The 21059-nt window shown below is 44.7% G+C and overlaps 1 protein-coding gene across 3 annotated transcripts in view; it reads right to left on the reverse strand.

The window, feature by feature from the left end:
• LOC143987392 (uncharacterized) overlaps nt 1–21059 on the reverse strand; it is a 51391-nt gene that overhangs the window by 15752 nt on the left and 14580 nt on the right. For 2 of the 3 annotated variants that reach the window (XM_077486068.1, XM_077486069.1), the window contains exons 3-5: nt 16856–16987; nt 2440–2598; nt 2228–2343 (exon numbers count right to left, since the gene is read on the reverse strand). In XM_077486068.1, coding sequence (XP_077342194.1) covers nt 2228–2343; nt 2440–2598; nt 16856–16987 — 407 coding nt within the window. The remainder of the gene's footprint in view (nt 1–2227; nt 2344–2439; nt 2599–16855; nt 16988–21059) is intronic. The other variant, XM_077486070.1, reaches the window with a different exon arrangement.

The following is a 21059-nucleotide window of genomic DNA, read 5'->3' on the forward strand; positions in this document are numbered from 1 at the left end:
ATCTGTTCGTGTACTCAAGCTGAAACGAACTTGGGTTCTGCAGCAGGACAATGATCCTAAACACACCAGCAAGTCCACCACCGAATGGCTGAAGAAAAACAAAATGAAGACTTTGGAGTGGCCTAGCCAAAGTCCTGACCTGAATCCTATGTTGTGGTATGACCTTAAAAAGGCCGTTCATGCTCGAAAACCCTCTAATGTAACTGAATTAGGACAATTCTGCAAAGATGAGTGGGCCAAAATTTCTTCAGGACGCTGTAAAAGCCTCATTGCACGTTATCGCAAACGCTTGGTTGCAGTTGTTGCTGCTAAGGGTGGCCCAACCGGTTATTAGGTTTAGGGGGCAATCACTTTTTCACACAGGGCCATGATGGTTTGGATTTTTTTTCACCTTTAATAATAAACACCTTCATTTACAAATTGCATTTTGTGTTTACTTGTGTTGTCCTTGACTATTGTTTAAATTGGTTTGATGTTCCGAAACACTTAAGTGTGACAAACATGCAAAGGAACAGGAAATGAGGAAGGGGGCAAACACTTTTTCACACCACTGTATATTTTCCCTCTGCTTGAGTGGATATTCTCCATATGCTCAAATACCAGTTCACAACAAAAAAATATATAATAACGGTGGACTAATAACATTAAATAGCTCCATCGGGAGCAGAATCTGGTTTGATTAGTTCGAAATACTTCACATCATGGAGACATATGTTGCCATGAAATAAATGGAAATGTACTACATAAATGCTTGAAAAGTTTGCCCAGTTTGTTTGTACTATTGGAGGAACTGGATGCCCAATCAATGACCACTATCGGGGGTCTAAAACCTGTAGATCGCAGGCTACCAGTTGACTGTGGGTAGATGACAGGGAACAGGTCTGCGCGCCCCACCTCCTACTGCTAGCTGACATTCTTCACCCTCAGCCTCCTCCTCCGGGCCTTCGGTCCTCCTCTCTCCCCGCCTGCCTCCTCCGCCGCCGTCATCAGTGAACAGTGGAGAGTGAGAGGCAGCACAGGACAGAGGGCAGGTGGAGGAGCTGGCCAAGTTAACTTTTCTAACTCACAGGTAATTGGTTGCTAGGTTCTAAGTAACCAATCACCAGCTTGTTAATATGAAAAGTCACTTGGCCAGCTCCTGCTCCCGCCCCGTCCAGAACTGTGTTGCTTCTTGGTCTCATGTGCACAGGTAGGATGCAATGGAACACTGCAATGGGAGGGAGGGAGGACACTACTGTGTGCCTGGAGGGGGGGGTGGGGGTGATGTGAAGGGGGCAGTGAACACTGCTATGGACAGGGCCAGCCCCATAGTAGTGTCCTCTACAGCCCTTCACTTCACACACCCACCCCCCCAAATCTCTGCTTTCTCAGCGCAACGCACTCCTGATCCCTGCATTCTCAGTGCAACGTGCTCCTGATCCCTGCATTCTCAGCGCAACGTGCTCCTGATCCCTGCATTCTCAGCGCAACGTGCTCCTGATCCCTGCATTCTCAGCGCAACACACTCCTGATTCCTGCATTCTCAGTGCAACGCACTCCTGAACCCTGCATTCTCAGTGCATTGCACCCCTGAACCCTGCATTCTCAGAGCAACTCACTCCTGAACCCTGCAGTCTCAGCGCAATGCACTCCTGAACCCTGCATTCTCACTGCAACGCACTCCTGAACCCTGAATTCTGAGGGTAACGTACTCCTGAACCCTGCATTCTGAGCGCAACGCATTCCTGAACCCTGCATTCTAAGTGTAGCGCACTCCCAAACCCTGCATTGTCTTTTAATACTTTTTTTATGTCCACTGCGTTTGTAATCTACTTTTGGAGTTAACAATGTATCATCACCCACAGTAGATCACAAAGGCAATGCTCTTTGAACACGGTGCAGGAAACACACATGGAACATGCCTTTCTGGCATCGCGTTCTGGTGTGAACCGGCCCTAACAGGACACTGTGCCCGGTGATCTTTGACTTCATCAGTGTTGTTCAAGTTGATCTCCATCTCTCTAAGATTGCCTACTCCTCTGATCTACAGTCCGACCGGTTTTATGGCTGCAGAGTGAAATCTCCCAGATCCTACATCAGTGTCCTCCATGCTTTTGGCCCTGGGTGTCAGGGATCCTAAAAAAGGTATCATACCTTTACTGCATTTTATTTTGACAATGATGGGTAGGTGAAACTGTTAGAAGAGCAATTGAAGAAGAAAGAGGTCAAATATGCAGGTTAAATGTACCATGACTTATTTCTGAAAATTTCTGAGATCTGTTGCTTCAATTTATGGATCTTTTCATCTCTGATGTTGACCTCCAATTGGCTTTGTTCCCGAAGTGCTGCTACTGTCTCTTCATACTTTCATAAGACACAGAAGATGACACATTAGTTTATATTTTAGAACGAAGACATAATCCGAAGAGGTTTCAAATGATGGATATGCATAGCACTCACCTGACTCTGCAGTTCTCTGTTTATATTTTCATAATGCAGAATGTTAGAATTCAGGAGCTGCTCCTTCTCTTCCACTAATCTCTGGCTTCTGTCCAGTGATTGCCTGGTTGTTTTATGGCTGTTTACTTCAAGTTCAATATCTTTGGAAAACTGCAATGTCTGCAGTGAAAGAATATTGTTGTTTTCAATTCAAGGCCAAGCCAGCTACATACAGACTTCAAAAATGGTTGTTACATATACAAATAAAACATTCAGAAAATCTATTATTATTTCTAGTAAAATGATATACGGTAGGTGGATTTGTATGAAAAGTGCTCTGACAAGAATATTTCTTCAGAATTTAATTTTCTCATATTAAAACTATAATTAAGACCTACATTTTTTTGACATGTAAAAAGTAGTTATTAAAGAGGAGCTGCAGTCTCCTATCCAAAATATATGTAAAAATGCAATAAAAGCATCCTTGCGACTTGCAGCATCTAACTTGGATATTTCTATAATGGTCCACATTGTATGTACCTGTAAAATCTTTTATTATGTATCTCCTCCAAGCATTTTGTCAGCGGCCATTGCAGATATGGACATCTGAAGCCCGCTCCTATGCATTTCCAGGATTTTGGTGCAGCTGGCTACCCAGCGCACATTGTTGATAACAGGATGCCCCAAAACTGCTAGGATTGATGATGCTGGTATCCCAAGAGTCCGCAGATAACCTAATTAGACATAATTCATATAGGTACAGACAAGCCGGCATCCTGGTGTATACTCAGCATTCTTGTGTTTAGTGGGGTGTAACAAATAATGGCCACAAATGTCAATGCGTTTCAGCCAAACTGGCCTTATGAATAAGACCACTTTGGCAGAAACGCATTGACATTTGTGGCTGTCATTTGTTACCCTCCCCAATGAACACACAATTGCAGAGTATACACCGGAGTGCCAGCTTTTCTTTGCTTTTACAGATCATGTGGATGAGACGTTAACTGATAAAGCCGCATTATAATACTGGGAGGTAGTAGCACGTATTTTCATGTATTTGTAATTAGACACAATTGCCTAGGAACCCAGGACCGGAAGTGCCATGAATTAAATAAAAATAAATAATTTTCAAATAATTTAAAAAAATTATCATAATATCTGTTTGTTCATCTTGACATTGTTGACTTGTTATGAAGATCCCATTCGCACAAAATGGTTGAAGGTGCAAAATATGATCTCCTGAAAAACATGAAGCTTTTACCTGCACAACCATTGGTGGTGCATACAGCTGGCCCTAGAAGTGAACGCATTGGCGTAAACAAAAGAATGAGTTTATTTATTTTTTTATTTATGGATGTGTCACAGGTGCAATGAAAAGACAACTTCTCAGTACAGTCAAGCTTATAAGGTGCAACCAAAATTGCGTACTTTATTGCGAAAGATCAAAACAAACATTAAATGCGATAGAAAATACAAAGCAGTCATACCTACATGTATAGAACCCTTCAAGCAGGTTGTGCTGAAGGCAGGTTTGTCTGAGGGGGGTTAACCCCAAATTTCCAGGAAAATCTATCATGTCGTAGAGGGAAGTCTAAAAACGGGGTAGATAACACACGCCTGTACACACCATAATTTATTTATTTTAAAAGAAATAGAAAGGAACCAGGTGAAGAAAGAGTGAAAGGGAGAAAGAAAGTTTAAAAATAAATAAATAGGGGGGGGGGGGGGGGTGGGAATGTTAGAGGAAAGCTAGGGAGGGCAGCGTCACCTCCAAGGAGCAGGGATCAACAGTGTCAGTCAAGCAGTGGGGACCACCGACAATGAATCTTAAATTAGGTATATTGGAGGAAGTCAGAAAAGCGGAAGAGGTCACAGTAAAACCATCTGGACTTATGTTCCTCTGACTTATCCCGTAAAGCGGAGGTCAGATCTTCCATTTGTTCTATGTCCTTCACTCTTCCAAACCACAGGGCCACCATTGGGGGAGGCTGTTGCTTCCACAGAGGTGGAATGCAAGCCTGTGCAGCATTAAGGAGATGTTTCAGGAGAGATTTGTGGTAACGTTTCCTTGACAATGGGGTAAAGGTAAGTAGGACTGCAGCTGGATTATCTTGTAAAGAAATGTCTGTGACTGTATGTATGAGCTTAAGCACTGCTTGCCAGAAAGTGTCAAGTGTAGGACACTCCCAAAATATATGTAGGAGGGTACCCGAATGGAGGCCACAACGCCAGCAGCGATCCGTCTGATGAGGGAAAATCTTTGCCAGAACTGATGGGGTTCTATACCAACAAGTCATAATTTTGTACATGGTCTCCTGATATTTACTGCATAGCCTCTCTAACATTTTGCTAAGAACAGGGGGTCTACAGTGGCATGGGGATCTGGCAGAGATCTAGACGTTGATAAGGAACTCTTGATCAGGCCTTCTCCCAGGCAAAGTTCCTTGAAAAAGTGGAGCTTATGGGCAAAAAGGGCCGATTTAGTCAATGATCAGAGAAAGTGTGACAATTGAATAGCCAGTCCTCCAGTAATCCAGTTTAAGAGGAGCTTGTCCAGAGAGCAAAGTCTCTGTAGATATCCAACCGGACAATCGTAAGAGCTGAGAGGCCCTCAGAAATCCCTGTGAGCTTTGCAAAAGAAAAGTTAGATCTGTGAGACCGGGTATGAACCCTGTGAGACCCACAATCAGAGTCATTGGGGATGGGAAACTGCTCAGTGAAGATAGTGGGAAAACTTTTCCGGTTCCGCTAAAGTGGGGCCAAACAATGGATGAATAGTTAAATAGGTAATACAGGGCTGGATCTGGGAAACCCTCACCGCCCTTCAGCTTAGGTCGCAACAGTAACGCTCTGCTAAGGCATGGATGTTTACCTCACCAGATGAATTTGATGAATACCAAATAAAAAAAGCTCTGAGGTATTTTTACCGGCAGTGTTTGCAATAAGTAGAGAAGTCTGGGCATCATGTTCATCTTAAGTACGCTACAGTGGCCAAAAACCAGAAAGGGGCCAGAGAGTCCCACTTTTTAAGGTCAGCGGTTAGCGTTGACTGGAAAGGCTGATCGTTGAGGGGAAGAATGTAATTTAGGTTCGCAGGGATTTTCGGTCCCTGCCTTGTGCAGCTTGAGATGGAAAAAGGTCTGGAATCGTAGCCATTTACCCTTAGCATTCCCACAAATTTGAGTGTCTCTTGGAGAAAGGCCCAGTTCACCCTGTCAAAGGCCTTCTCGGCATCTGTGGACAGAAGCAAAAGGGAATACAGGAGTGTTTTGCTGTTTCTAACATGTTCAGTGTCCGAATAGTGTCATCCCTAGCCTCTCTACTCTGCAACAGATCAAGTCTGTTTTATTCAATTAAGCGATGTAATCAGACACTCATCCTAGAAACCAGGATTTTGGTGAATAGTTTCACATCACAATTCAGAAGGGAGCTAGGCCTATAGGTGGCACATAGCAATAATGTATGCTCTGAATGGCATAATTCCATGTATTGATTTACAATACAACCATTAATGGTTTGTTCCATTAATGTCCTAGCACCTGGGAGCTTTTCATGAAAAATGTAAATCTTGGCTGACGATACCACTGAATCATCAGGACAGTCTGTTATTTAGCACTTTATTTGGCTCATGAAACAAGAAAACTTTAAGAACAAATCACATATCAGGCTGACCTTATAGTCCTTCAAATATGCATTTGCATTGGGGTCTCTGCTTAGCTGTCCATTGATGTACAACAGGCTTAAAAAAAAAACCCATACAGTGCCAGCATGTAAAAGAGGCTGACCTCCAAGAGGACTGCCATCCCAAGCATATCTGTTCATGGGATACAGTAATACTGAGGTCTGTCGGAATCTACTGTGTGGTCATAGCAGGTAGAAAACTTTTGGAAGAGAATGTAAACAAATGCCGGATTCTGCAGATATTAGATCAAGCCAGGGCCGGATCTAGCTGGTCTGATGTGAGGGTCCAGTAAAAAATGTCAGAAGGGGCAAAGGATGGGAGGTCAGCAGGACAGTATACAGAAACAGGAACCAGTAGGGCAGAGTACAGTTGGTCAGCAGAGTAGTGTCAAATGTGTGGGTCGGGGAATCAAGCCATTTTTTTGTTAAACAAAAAAAAAACAAAGATTGATGTATAGGCTAAGCTTACTTTAACCAGTTCCTGCCTGACCTATAGCAAAATGATAGCAGGGTGTCATTTGTCATTCTGGGTGGACCTCAAATGACGTTCTCCCAGAAAGTGCCTGATCTGTCACCAGCTGTGTCCACCGGACAATGTTAATATGGCCCGCTGCCAGTACCACATGTTTGTAAACAACGGATGGCTTCTTTTACAATTGTGTTTCTAGCTGTGATTGGTCGCAGCGATCATATGGTACAGACAGGGCCAATCACCACCCATTTGTGTATCCTGGGATTAGCTTTGGGCAATCACAGCTAGCCCCAACAGGACATTGAATGAATCAGCTTCGTTCATTAAAAATTTTTTTTAGCCCCCCTGCTCCCCGGGGTCTTCGTCTGCATGGGATCCACGGGTGGTGAGTCTAGATGGTTGGAATTACTCTCTACTACACTTTCCCTCCTCTTTCTTTACTATCCCCCTTCCTTAAATACAGTCCATACATTTACATTTTCATCCTTGTGGTATGTTTAACGGATGATCGGGACCTGCATATAGGTCTATAGGTACTACCACTCTATTTTTACACACGCTTTCTTGTGCCCTGTACACATGGTCGGACTTTCTGATAGAAAATGTGCGATCGGATCTCATTGTCGGAAAATTCGATCACGTGTGGGCTCCATCTGACTTTTTCCATCGGAATTTCCGACACACAAAGTTTGAGAGCAGGATCTAAAATTTTCCGACAACAAAATCCAATCGTTTCAATTCCGATCATGTGTAGACAATTCCGACGGATAAAGTGGCACGCATGCTCAGAATAAATTAGGAGACAAAAGCTATTGGCCCGTTTATATTCCCGTTACATTTTCTACGTCACAGCTTTCTGAAGGATCGTATTTTCCGACAACTTTGTGCGACCGTGTGTATGCAAGACAAGTTTGGGCCAAAATTCGTTGGAAAAAATCCGACGGATATTGTTGTCGGAATGTCCGACCGTGTGTACAGGGCATTAGAGCTGAGCCTCAACTCTGGTGGGTCAACCAGCAAAGCCTTACGCTTGATAATTGCAGGATGCATCTACGTTACTCACGTAAGTCTGCTGATGCTTTCTTACTTCCCTCCCCTCTCCCCTGCTATGTTTGTTTTACCCCACTACCCCTCCTTGTTTTTGTGCTCTGTATTTTTGCATTGTAATATGTAAACCTTAATAAATAATAATTGTCAATTATATAAAAAATAAATCAAACATTTATTTCAACATTTCGTTTTTTTTTTCCCATTTATTTAGCAAAAAATAAAAAATAAACCTAATGTGATTAAATACCACCAAAAGAAAGCTTTATTTGTGTGGAAAATAATGATAAAAATTTCTTATGGATACAGTGTTGCATGACTGCGCAATTGTCAAAGTGTGACAGCACTGAAAGCTGAAAATTGGCCTGGTCAGGAAGGGGGTAAAAGTGCCCGGTACTGAAGCGATTAAAGAACTCCATTAAAACCAACAACAGTGGAGACAATGAACACCTTGGTCAGGTCTATGTACTGTATGTCTATGCATAATGTACAGAGTGTTAGGAGTAAGCAATAAACAAAACATATAGAGCACAGCAGTCAGGATGAGTGCCACGTTCACATCAGAGTCCCCCCTTACATCCATATCTCCAACGCCCCATCTTACATCAGTGTCCCCAGAGGGCCACCACCTCACTTCCTCACTTTAGAATCCCACCTTATAGCAGAGTATCGACCCTTACGGCAGAGTGTCCCTTACACATACCAAACAAAATATTACAGCGCACACATGTAAAAAATACATTTACTCCCAGCAAGGCTTATTTAAAACACCTAGACATTTTCAAAAAACATTATCAAAAAATATGGGGATTTGGTCACACCATATTGCTATATGGTGCTTAAGCCCACTTACTGAGACAACGTACCCCATGATTAGTGGGTCCTACACTATCCACAGACTGGGAGATCCCGCTTCACTAAACCATGGGAGCAATACACTCCTCTATATGGGAGAACTAAAGGTCTCCACCCATAACACAGGTGGATGCTAATGAAAGGTACTAGAGAGGGAGTGGGGTTCTCCCTACACATACCTTCACCACTAGCGGGTGGCTGGCATGAAAAGGCTTTAAAAAAAAAATCTCCTTGTTTTTGGCTCTGAGCTGTGCATGCACAGATATGCATAAGACAACTGAAATCTGGGGGGTATAGCCTACCCCAGCACCCCCCCCCCCCCAGATCTGGCCATGGATCAAGCTACATGTGCATCTGGAGAGGGGGTAAAGCGCACTTTGTTTTAAAAAGTACCTATCAACTAGAGATTTCTTTTTGTTTCATAGATGTGCACAGATAGAATTTTGCAAGTATTGTATTATATCCTAATCGTGTTAAGCTGTGAGCAGCACAAACTGTTAAAATTGTATGACTTACGGTATCCCAGTTTGGGCAAAGCATAATTCAGATAAGAGCTCCTTCAAAACTCTGCTTTAAGCCTAGTACACAGGGGGCGAATGTTGGGAGACAACGACCAGTTCAATAAAAAACGCCCCCGACATTTGACCCATGTGTATGTCAGCCGGCCTGCTTCTATCGGAAGAGCATGCTGGAAAACCGGCTCCCGACCAGCATTCTCAGCCATCGACTGAGAGCGCTGAACAGAGTGTTCTGGCCGGGGGGCCTTCCACCTGTCAGAACACAACCAGCTCAGCGGGGGAGATCGCTGTACTAAATTCAGACTCTTAGTACAGTGGCTTCAACCCGAGCGGTCAGGTTTTTTATCGTTAAAACCAAGCGGGTTGATCAAAAAAATAAATGATTAGAAAAAGACAGATGATAGATTTTCATCGGAAAATGCGACCGTGTGTATGCTCCAACGGAATTTAGCTGTCTGAATTTCCACCAGCCAAAAATTGAAAGCATGTTCTCAATTTTCCAGACGGAAAAACTTTCTATCGGTAATTCGGATCCTGTGTATGCAATTCCGACACTCCAAAAAATCACGCATGCTAAGATTCAACTACGAGACAGAAGCTATTGGCTACTGGCTATTGAACTTCCCTTTTCTAGTCACGTTGTACATGTTGTACGTCACCGCGCTCTAATTTGGAATTTGGTATGACCCTGTGTAGGCAAGACAGCTTGAGCGGAATTCCGTTGGAGCTTCTTCCGACAAGAATTCCGATCGTGTGTACGCAGCATTAGGTGTCAAAATGTATGTTTTATTTATGGCTCTGCACAGCAGCGCACTGCCCTGAGGTGCTGTGAGGTGACATGAAGTGTCTCTCAGTGCTCTGTGGTAAAATGCTACATGTCTGTATTTTTTTTTTAATAATATACTGTTATTGTCTTAAAGCGGAGGTCCACCCTAAAGTGGACCTTCCGCTCATCGGAACCCTCCGTACAGGTATCTGCACGCACTTCCGGGATAGCTCTCTGCGGAAAGGGGCGTAGATTACGCCCCTTTCCGAAAGTCCCCCGCTGCCTGCTGGGAAACACACAGATCCCAGAGGCAGCGGGTCCATCCTTATTGCGCAGCGCGACTCGCGCATGCGCAGTAGGGAACCAGGAAATGAAGCCAAAAGGCTCCACTTCCTGATTCCCATACCCAAGATGGCGGCGGCAGCACCCGAGAGACGATCGAGAGATCGACTTCGGGTGCCGACATCGCGGGCGCGCTGGACAGGTAAGTGTTACTATTTTAAAAGTCAGCAGCTGCAGTATTTGTAGCTGTTGGCTTTTAAAAAAAAAAAAAAACGCGGAGTCCCGGCAGACTCCCGCTTTAAAAACAAAATATTGTTTTCACCCCTTTTCCATTCCTTGTTGCGTCGCAGTGCTGCTGCTCTCCTGCTGCCACTTCGTAGTCACTTTCTATCTACATGCGTGCACTTCAGCAATAGCTGCATGGCATTTCTCAAGATAGGTTTCCTGATGATCACAACAAGTCTGTGTAATGCATTGAAAGTGCCACGTGACAAAGTGACAACACAGGAGCACTAGGAGAGAGGGACAAAACCCTATAACAGAAAGTCCATGAACAAGAACCTTAATTGCAGGATTGCCAGATATAAAAAAAAAAATGAAAATTACTTTGAAATTACATATATACAGTATCTCACAAAACTGAGTACACCCCTCACATTTTTTGTAAATATTTTATTATATCTTTTTATGTGACAACGCTGAAGAAATGACACTTTGCTACAATGTAAAGTAGTGAGTGTACAGCTTGTATAAAAGTGTAAACTTGCTGTCCCCTCAAAACAACTAAACACGCAACCATTAGGCCCCTTTCACACCTGCGGACCGTTTAGATCCGCCTGTCAGTTTTGCAGGCGGATCTGAAAGGGAGCTCCATGTACCTCTATGGAGTATCAGATGTCAGTGGAGACATGTCCGCTGACATCCGATCAGCCCTGATCTGATCCTCCCCGCTAAAACCAGACGGATGCAAACCCTATTTTTTATCCATCTGGTGGATCGGATCGGATGAAAACGGACAGGCGGTCTATAATCATCCGATCCCCCATAGGGGAGAGTGGGGCTCGGACAGGTCCGTCCCTGCACAGAGTGCAGAGGAGGACTTGTCATCCGCCAGCTCAGTGGGGATCAACGGAGTGATCCCTGCTGAGCTATTTACGGGCTAAATGTGGACAGCCCCGTGTGAAAGGGTCCTAAATGTCTAAACCACTGGCAACAAAAACGAGTACACCCCTAAGTAAAAATGTCCAAATTGGGCCCAAAGTGTCAATGTTTTGTTTGGCCACCATTATTTTCCAGCACTGCCTTAACCCTCTTGGGCATTGTGCTCATCAGAGCTTCGCTGCAGAGATTAAATGGGTGGAGGGTCAGCCTGTTAGTGCTCAGGCCATATACCACACACTGCACCGAATTGGTCTGCATGGCTGTCATCCCAGAAGGAACCCTCTTCTAAAGATGATGCATAAGAAAGCCTGCAAATAGTTTGCTGAAGACAAGCAGACTAAGGACATGGATTACTGGAACCATGTTCTGTGGTATGATCAGGCACCAAGATAAACGTATTTGGTTCAGATGGCGTCAAGCGTGTGTGGTGGCCACCAGGTGAGGAGTACAAAGACAAGTGTGTCTTGCCTACAGTCAAGCATGGTGGTGGGAGTGTCATGGTCTGGGGCTGCATGAAGTCTGCCGGCACTGGGGAGCTACAGTTCATTGAGGGAACCATGAATGCCAACATGTACTGTGACATACTGAAGCAGAGGATGAACCCCTCCCTTTAGAGACTGGGCAGCAGGGCAGTATTCCAACATGATAATGACCCCAAACACACCTCCATGATGACCACTTCCTTGCTAAAGAAGCAGAGGGTAAAGGTTATGCATTTGGCCAAGCATGTCTCCAGACCTAAACTGTATTGAGCATCTGTGGGGCATCCTCAAACGGAAGGTGGAGGAGTGCAAGGTCTCTAACATCCACCAGCTCCGTGATGTCATCATGGAGGAGTTGAATAGGAATCCAGTGGCAACCTGTGAAGCTCTGGTGAACTCCATGCCCAAGAGGGTTAAGGCAGTGCTGGAAAATAATGGTGGCCACAGAAAATATTGGGCCCAATTTGGACATTTTCACTTAGGGGTGTACTCACTTTTTTTGCCAGCCGTTTAGACATTAATGTCTGTGTGTTGAGTTGTTTTGAGGGGACAGAAAATTTGCACTGTTTAGCCCCTTTGACATGTGCAGATCCGTATTTAGCCATCCGCTTGCTCAGCAGGGATCGCTCCGTTGATCCCCACTGAGCAGGCGGATGACAAGTCCGTCTCTGCACACTGTGCATAAACAGACCTGTCAGATCTCCATCCTCCTCTATGGGGGGATCGGGTGAATATGATCCGCCAGACAGATGCAAAATAGGGTTTCCATCTGTCTGGATTTTGTGGAGCAGATTGGATCGGGGCAGATCAGATGTCAGCGAACATGTTACCGCTGACATCCGTTGCTCCAAAGAGATGTATGGAGCGACCATTCCGGTCCGCTGAAAAAACTGACAAGTGGATCTGAACGGTCCGCACGTGTGAAAGGGCCCTTATACAAGCTGTACACAAAAGATATACAGTATATACTCGAGTATAAACCGACCCGAAATATAAGCCGAGGCACCTAATTTTACCACAAAAAACTGGGAAAACATATTGACTCGAGTATAAGCCTAAGGTGGGAAAAGCAGCAGCTACTGGTAAATTTTCAGAATGTGGTGCGGCACTGACAACACATAGGCTACCGGCGTCACTGTGCCCATCAATGCAACCTCACTGCCCATCATTGCAGCCTTACCGTGCCTATCATTGTAGCCTCACTGTGCCCATCACCGCAGCCTCACCATGCCCATCATTGTAGCCTAACTGTGCCCATCATCGCAGCCTCACCCAGCCCATCATTGCAGCCTTACTGTGCCCATAACCGCAGCCTCACCGTGCCCATCATTGTAGTCTCACGTCCATCATTGCCGGCTCATTGTGTCCATCATTACAGCCTCAATGTGTCCGTCATTGCAATCTCACTAGTAGTGACTGTGTGCCCATTCATGCAGTCAGTACCTGGATTGCACAGCGGGCATCTCCCGCTGTGTCTCGGAGCTCAGTGTGAAACTTTCAGCAGCGCTGTGGCAAAAGTCCCGCCCTCCTCCTAGACCAGCTCAGGTGATAGACACAGTTTTCTGTCATATCACATGAGCTGGTCTAGGAGGGGGGCAGGACTTTTGTCACAGCGCAGCCAAAAGTTTTGCACTGAGCTCACACAATTAAAGGCAGCCCCAGGGCAAGCAGCCTAATGTCCGGTATCCCTGCCCTCACTCGCGTATAAGCCGGAAAAACTCGGCTTATACTCGAGTATATACAGTAGATAAAAAAAATTCAAAAATGTGAGGGGTGTACTCACTTTTGTGAGATATATATATATATATATATACACAGTGGGGAAAAATAGTTAGTCAGCCAGCAATCGTGTAAGTTCTCTCACTTAAAAAGATGAGAGAGGCCTGTAATTGTCATCATAGGTATACCTCAACTATGAGAGACAAAATGTGGAAACAAATCCAGACAATCACATTGCCTGATTTTTGAAAGAATTTATTTGCAAATTATGGTGGAAAATAAGTATTTGGTCACCTACAAACAAGCAAGATTTCTGGCTCCCAAAGACCTGTATCTTCTTTTTTAAGAGGCTCCTCTGTCCTCCACTCATTACCTGTATTAATGGCACCTGTTTGACACCTATCCACAACCTCAAACAGTCACACTCCAAACTCCACTATGGTGAATACCAAAGAGCTGTCAAAGGACACCAGAAACAAAATTGTAGACCCGCACCAGGCTCGGAAGACTGAATCTGCAATAGGCAAGCAGCTTGGTGCGAAAAAATCAACCGTGGGAGCAAGAATTCGAAAATGGAAGACATACAAGACCACTGATAATCTCCCTCGATCTGGGGCTCCACGCAAGATCTCACCCCGTGGGGTCAAAATGATCACAAGAACGGTGAGCAAAAATCCCAGAACCACACGGGGGGACCTAGTGAATGACCTGCAGAGAACTGGGACCAACGTAACAAAGGCTACCATCAGTAACACACTACGCTGTCAGGGACTCAGATCCTGCAATGCCAGACGTGTCCCCCTGCTTAAGCCAGTGCATGTCTGGGCCCATCTGAGGTTTGCATTTGGATGATCCAGAAGAGGATTGGGAGAATGTCATATGGTCAGATGAAACCAAAGTAGAATATATATATATATATATATATATATATATATATATATATATTGTAAGGGATCTTCCCGGGGTAGGGTGTGTTTGGACACAGTTCACAGCAGACTTGGACTTTATAAAGCAGACCTTGGCGTTTATTCGTGGTACAAACAGTCCAACAAACAAAATATACAGCAACACCGTGCTTCTTGTGTATAACAGGAACAAAATAATAACAAAAACAAACAACCTAGCCCGGCTGGGCACTTACTAACAGGTTCTTCTCACCTATCTGACACTTATAAACACAGCGTCTTTCGCCTGGATATCGCAGGGTGGATTTTAGCTCCAGCAGTGGCTGTGCTTGCAGCTTCCTCAAACACACAGACTGTTCGTTTCCCTGGCTGAGAGCAAACACCTGCAGGCCCGCAGAGCCTTTACCTTCCCAGGCTAATTAGGATCAAAGCTCACCTGATCCAAAACCCAGAACTGGAACGAGGGATGGGGGGTGTGGAATGACAGGTCCCTCTACCAAACCTACCTGCCATTCCATATAAACCCAGGCCCGGCAAGATTAAATAACAACTCAGCAGCATATTGCTGCTGAGAAACTGATCCATCCTGGACTTACCATCTCACACTGTGTAGCAACCTAGGTGAGATGTACACCCCCTCAACCACTTCTCCAGTGACATGTCTACATTATATATATATATATATATATATATATATATATATATATATTAACTCATGCTACTCTAAAATATGACACACTGTATTTTTGAATCTGGCATAGATTTAAAGGTAAATTGTAATGTTTTTTGCATAAGTATAAAAAGTGCAAAATGTACCAAGAAAAAAAAAAAGGGGAAAAAAAAACAAAAAAACAGAAGATAGATGAACTTGAGTCCATGTAGTATAGCATTACCATACAGAGCAGGAATATATGTCATAGATTCCCAATATCACATAGTAAACAGTCAGATAATTCAAACAGTTCTGGGAGAGTCAAAGAATGCCAGTTCTTTGATTGCCAGTGAGGAGGGAGAGACCTGGGAGAGCTGCTGCTCTCGTGTACATCGCTGGATCAAAATCAAGCTCAGGTAAGTGGGGGGGGGGGGGGGGGGGCACATGGGAGAGCTGCATACTGAAGGTTTTTCTACCTTAAAGTGGAACTTTAGTCAGAAAAAAAGTCCTGCTAGATCAGTTTAGCCTGGCCCCTTCTGCGAATATAGCTATGTAAAATGTTTAAAACCCAGTAATACACTGTCTCACCCTGCTCTGCACATCCTCAGTTGCTTTCTATTTTTAGGCACTGTGCCAAATTTGTAGAGGCCGATCTGCTGACAGCCTACAGATTTACCACTGTTCAGGAGCTCTGGGCTTCAGCAAAATGGCAGCCTCCAGCAAGAAGAAACAGGAGCAATGCTGGAGGCAATTTACAGGACACACTCATTTTGGTAGCATACATATTAATGTAGAATGTATGTTTCTTGCTAAAGAACATTATTTTTTATCAAGTTGTGATGGATAAAGTTCCACTTTAATGAAGAGAATGTCTTAAAGTGTAACTTCAGTAATTTATTTTAACTTTCCATCTATTAAATCTTCTGCCCTTGTTGTTTTAACTTTGGGCAGTGAAACATTTATTTTCTAACTTATACAGCCCACTTCCTGTTTCTTGTCTGATAAAAAGCCTAGGCTTATGACATCATGCACAGCTCTTTCTCTCACTCTTGTAAGAGTTTGCCAGGAGGGGGGGTAGTGAGTCATAAGAGGGCCAAGGAGAGCTGCAGAGCTGGAGGTGTGCCTCTGTGTGTCTGTGTTAATCCAGGAAGTGAACAGGCAGCAGCTTCAGCTGCCCACAGTTAAAATGGCCGCAATCAGACTTTGTGGAGGTAAATTTCTGCAGCATATTTGGCATGTACAGAATCACAGTATATATAACATAATATGCAAAGTGGTTGGAGGGAAGCTTCAGAATGGCAACAATGTTTTTATTACAAATTATGTCAGCAGACTGCAGTTCCTCTTTAAGGTAAAAAAAAAAAAACCTCCAGTCTTTGGAACCACTTTAATCAGGTGGTATTGTATTGTAGCTTGTGAATTTAAACAAGGGAAACTGATTTTTTCTAATTTCTTAGGACAACCTCGGGCCTCATATGTAATTCTATGCATCAGGATAATTTGATTAATAAGTGTAAGCCATTGGACCAGTGTAGAAGAAATTTGTGATTTGAGTTGAGTAACTATGATTTTCTTAGAATAATAAAACAGTAAGTAAGCTGGCACAGATTAATAAAGCCACAGGCCTCAAGGTAAAAAATAGCAAAGGAGAACAGATACTGCTTCCAGGGGTCCAATGTATTAAAGTGACTGAATGAACATCTAAAAACAGCCAATCAAATATTACCTTTCTAGTACCATTTACAGGATGAAATAGAACATTGTCTGATTGCTTTGAGCATCACAGTCTATTCTTTCACTGAAGAAATCAGAGAATGACTCAGGAATCGGAGCCTGGTGGAATCCATTGCATATTTTTTAACTTTAGATTTTTTTTTAATAATTCATGATATGATACCTTATTCCTAATGGTTTTACTGAGCTTTTCTGCCATATCCTCTTTTTCTTTTAGCGATGATCTCAGTAGAAGATTTTCCTTTTGCAAAGCGTCTATTTTTGACAGAAGTGCACTTTCTTCATCAGAAGACACCTAAAATGAAGCAAACCATGGTTGTGCCAATATATTTCATCTAGATTTTTTCATCTCTGATGTAATATGCCTGCAAGTTCTTATCATTTTGCAATAAAACAAATAAATGGTAAATTTACAAAAAAAGTGATTTCCTATATAGTTAGGTTACAGCCCAACTCTGGGCACTATACAAAAATGCCCTTGCAGTAGGGCCTCTTCACAATGGGCTGAATGCTCATTAGGTGTAGGGGTAGAGGAATAAACTGTAAGCCCTTGTACACACGGTCGGACATTCCGACGGAAAATCTCTGATCGGACCGTGTTGTCGGATAATCCGACCGTGTGTGGGCTCCATCTGACTTTTTCCGTCGAAATGTCCGACCATCAAAGTTTGAGAGCTGGATATAAAATTTTCCGTCAACATGATCCAAATCCGTACATGATTTGTAGAGAATTCGGATCGGACAAAGTGCCACGCATGCTCAGATCAAAGTACGAGAGCAAAGCTATTGGCTACTAGGCTGAACGTGGTCCCGTCGGAACGAACGAACGTCATCACGTCATCTTCTTTAAAGCACTCGGGCCAGTGGTCACATTAGGGCATCATCATATAGGATGCTGGACCAGTAGTCCTGCATTGTATGTGAGGACAGCGAGGGCCTGCCCACAACCAGGATTGTTGAAAAGAAGAAAAGAGCACCAGCGGCCTGGAGAGGAATAAGTTAAATATTATAGCCTTTTCCTCCACCCCCTAGACTTAAAGAGGGATTCCACCAAAAAAAAAAATATTAAAAGCCAGCAGCTATAAATACTACAGCTGCTGACTTTTAATAAATGGACACTCACCTGTCCCGGGTTCCAGCGATGCCGGCAGTCGAGGCCGATCGATCGCTCGGCCCTCGGCTGCTGCCGCCACCATTCTAGGTGAAGGAATCAGGAAGTGAAGCGAATCGACTTCACTTCCCGGTTCCCTACTGCGCATGCGCGAGTTGCGCCTTGCAATAGGAAATCTCTGCGCTGTCACTGGGACCCGTGTGTGTCCCAGCAGACAGCGCGGCAGGGCAGGAAATGGCGTAGACTCCCACGGGAGTCTATGCCCGGAAGTGGGTGTAAATACCTGTCTTTGACAGGTATCTCCACCCCCCTCCCCCCTGAAAGGTGTCAATTGTGACACCGGAGGGGGGGAGGGATCCGATCAGCGGAGGTTCCACTTTAGGGTGGAATCCCGCTTTAAACTGGAAATGGAAACAGAGGCGCCACTCTAAGTGCAGTATTAAAAGAGTGCTTTAATAAAAACGTAAAATTCGGTACTCACAAAAGTACACTAGCAATATGCGTCAAAACAAGAAACTGCCAAACATCCATGGAGCGGATTCATTCTGTGAACTGGAGGATGGTGGTATTCAGTAGAGTAAGCTGGAACATACACTGCTGACACTTCCGGTCAGTAGAACGCAGGCTTATTCGTCCATCTGATCCAGCACCTGAAGTGACGTCATTCCCCTGGTTGTCGGCGTGCGTTCCACCGACCGGAAGTGTCAGCAGTGTATGTTCCAGCTTGCTCTACTGAATACCACCGCCCTCCAGTTCACAGAATGAATCCGCTCCATGGATGTTTGGCAGTTTCTTGTTTATAGAGAAAGAAAAACCACTGCTCCAAGATAGCCCTCCAGGGCAAAAGCTCTTGCTCCTATCAATGAGCCCCAGGTGCTGGCTGATACACACACAATAGGCAGGTAGGCAGAACAAAACTCTGGATAGCCGCACACTGAAAAAAGACTTGAAATCCTGTGTTTTATTGAAAATCGTAGGTCACATCCCATCAGGTAATCCACAGCAAAAAGAAAAAGGGGGGGGGGGTACAAAATTCTGGCACGTTTTGCACTGGAATCAGTGCTTACTCATAGCTCATTTTCAATAAAACACAGGATTTCAAGTCTTTTTTCAGTGTGCGGCTATCCAGAGTTTTGTTCTGCCTACCTGACAGTTTCTTGTTTACACGCCTATTGCTAGTGTACTTTTGTGAGTACCGAATTTTAGGTTTTTATTAAAGCACTCTTTTAATACTGCACTTAGAGTGGCGTCTCTGTTTCCATTTCTAGTATTCCTAGAAGATTGCTTTGCTGCTTCTTAGTCTTCAAATGGGGCTGCCTTCTACAGTTGCTGTTTTTTTAACTACATGATATGGTCTTTCATAAGCTATGACTTTTCTTGTCATTATTCCTCTTGTGACTGTTTATATGCTATTTGAATTTTCCCCATTTCCCCCTCCTCCCCCCCTCCTTTTTTCCCTGTTCCCCCCCCCCCCCCCCCCCGTTTATGAGCAATCTGATGGTGAAATATACATTGTAAGGCCGCATACACACGGGCGGACTGTCTGACGGACTTGGTCCGCTGAAACGTGTTTCAGCGGACAATCCGCTCGTGTGTGGGCTTCAGCGGACTTTTTCAGCGGACAGTCTGGCGGACTAAGTCTTTCGGAATTTCCGTAATATTGTCCGTCCAACTTTGGTTCCAGCGGACAGTCCGCTCGTGAGTAGGCTAGTTGGACAGACTAAGTATGGCGCATGCTCAGAAAGGATTTACACGGCCGAAGGTTGCATTGCAGTGTATTGGACGTTGTATTTCTAGTCCCGTCGTACGTGCTGTACACGTCATCGCGCAAGCTTTCAGTGGACTGTCTGTTCATCGTGTGTGGTCAAGTCCGTTCATTCAAAAGTAGGACGGACTGTCTGTCGGATTGTCTGACGGACTTAGTTGGACGGACAGTCCGCCCGTGTGTACGCGGCCTAAGAGTTAGCGCTCACTCTACCCACCCCTAGACTTAAAGCCCAACTCCCAGCATCTAAAAATGTATCCTGTGCAGTGGGGCTGTGCCTACACTGTGAGGGATAGTTGCTCATTTTCGTCTATTGAAGGGGTCTCCAAACTTTCTAAACAAAGGGCCAGTTTATGGTCCTTCAAACTTGATGGGGGCCGGACCCTGGCCAGTGGGAGTAAAAAATGTCTTTGTGTCAGTTCCAGTAAACAATGCCCTATCTTTGGTATTAGGTTGATGAATAGTGCCCCAATGTTGTTGTCAGTGGGAGCAAGAGTGCCCCATCATTGGTGTCAGTGGAGGGAATAGTCCCCCATCATTGGTGTCAGTGGAGGGAATGGTGCCCCCTCACTGGTGTCAGTGGGAGTAAACAATGCCCTATCTTTTGTATTAGGTTGATGAATAGTGCCCCATTGTTGTTGTCAGTGGGAGGAAGAGTGCCCCATAACTGGTTTTAGTGGAGGTAATAGTGCCCCATCATTGGTGTCAGTGGAGGGAATAGTGCCCTATCACTGGTGTCAGTGGAGGGAATAGTGCCCCGTCATTGGTGTCAGTGGAGGGAATAGTGCCCTATCACTGGTGTCTGTGGAGGGAATAGTGCCCCAGCATTGGTGTCAGTGGAGGGACTAGTGCCTTATCACTGGTGTCAGTGGAGGGAAAAGTGCCCTATCACTGGTGTCAGTGGAGGGAATAGTGCCCCATCATTGGTGTCAGTGGAGGGACTAGTGCCTTGTCACTGGTGTCAGTGGAGGGAATACTGCCCCATCATTGGTGTCAGTGGAGGGAATAGTGCCCCATCATTGGTATCAGTGGGAAGAATAGTGCCTCATTGTTGGTGTTCATGGCAGAAACTATGCCCCACTGTTGCTGACAGTGAGGGGAATAATGCCCCAAGGGCCAGATAAAAGGAAGAAAAGGGCAGCATCCGGCAGTTCGGAGACCACTGGTCTAGAGGAACAAAAAGGATTTACTTACTTAATCCTCTGCTCCTCCCACAGCTAGGCTGGTCCCCTCCCCCCCCCCCCCCCCACACATCTTTTCTCCCACGCTCTAGCAGTCTAGGATCCTAGTGTAATCAGCCCTACATTGGACATGAGGACACCAAGGGACAGTCCATTGCTGGAGAGTGGGTGAGCGTCATCTGTAGGAGAGTGGAGGATTAGGTAAGTAGAACGGTTTCTGCTCTCCCCTAGAAAAAACTAGCTACAGTATTAACACTTGCAATTTTAAACTTTACCTGAGTTGGAAAGTTGCACTGGTCTAAATCATTTG

The sequence above is a fragment of the Lithobates pipiens genome, unplaced genomic scaffold, assembly GCF_037356315.1.
Source record: "Lithobates pipiens isolate NorthernLeopardFrog02 unplaced genomic scaffold, aLitPip1_a1.2 Scaffold_18, whole genome shotgun sequence".
In the NCBI taxonomy this organism is placed as follows: Eukaryota; Metazoa; Chordata; class Amphibia; order Anura; family Ranidae; genus Lithobates; species Lithobates pipiens.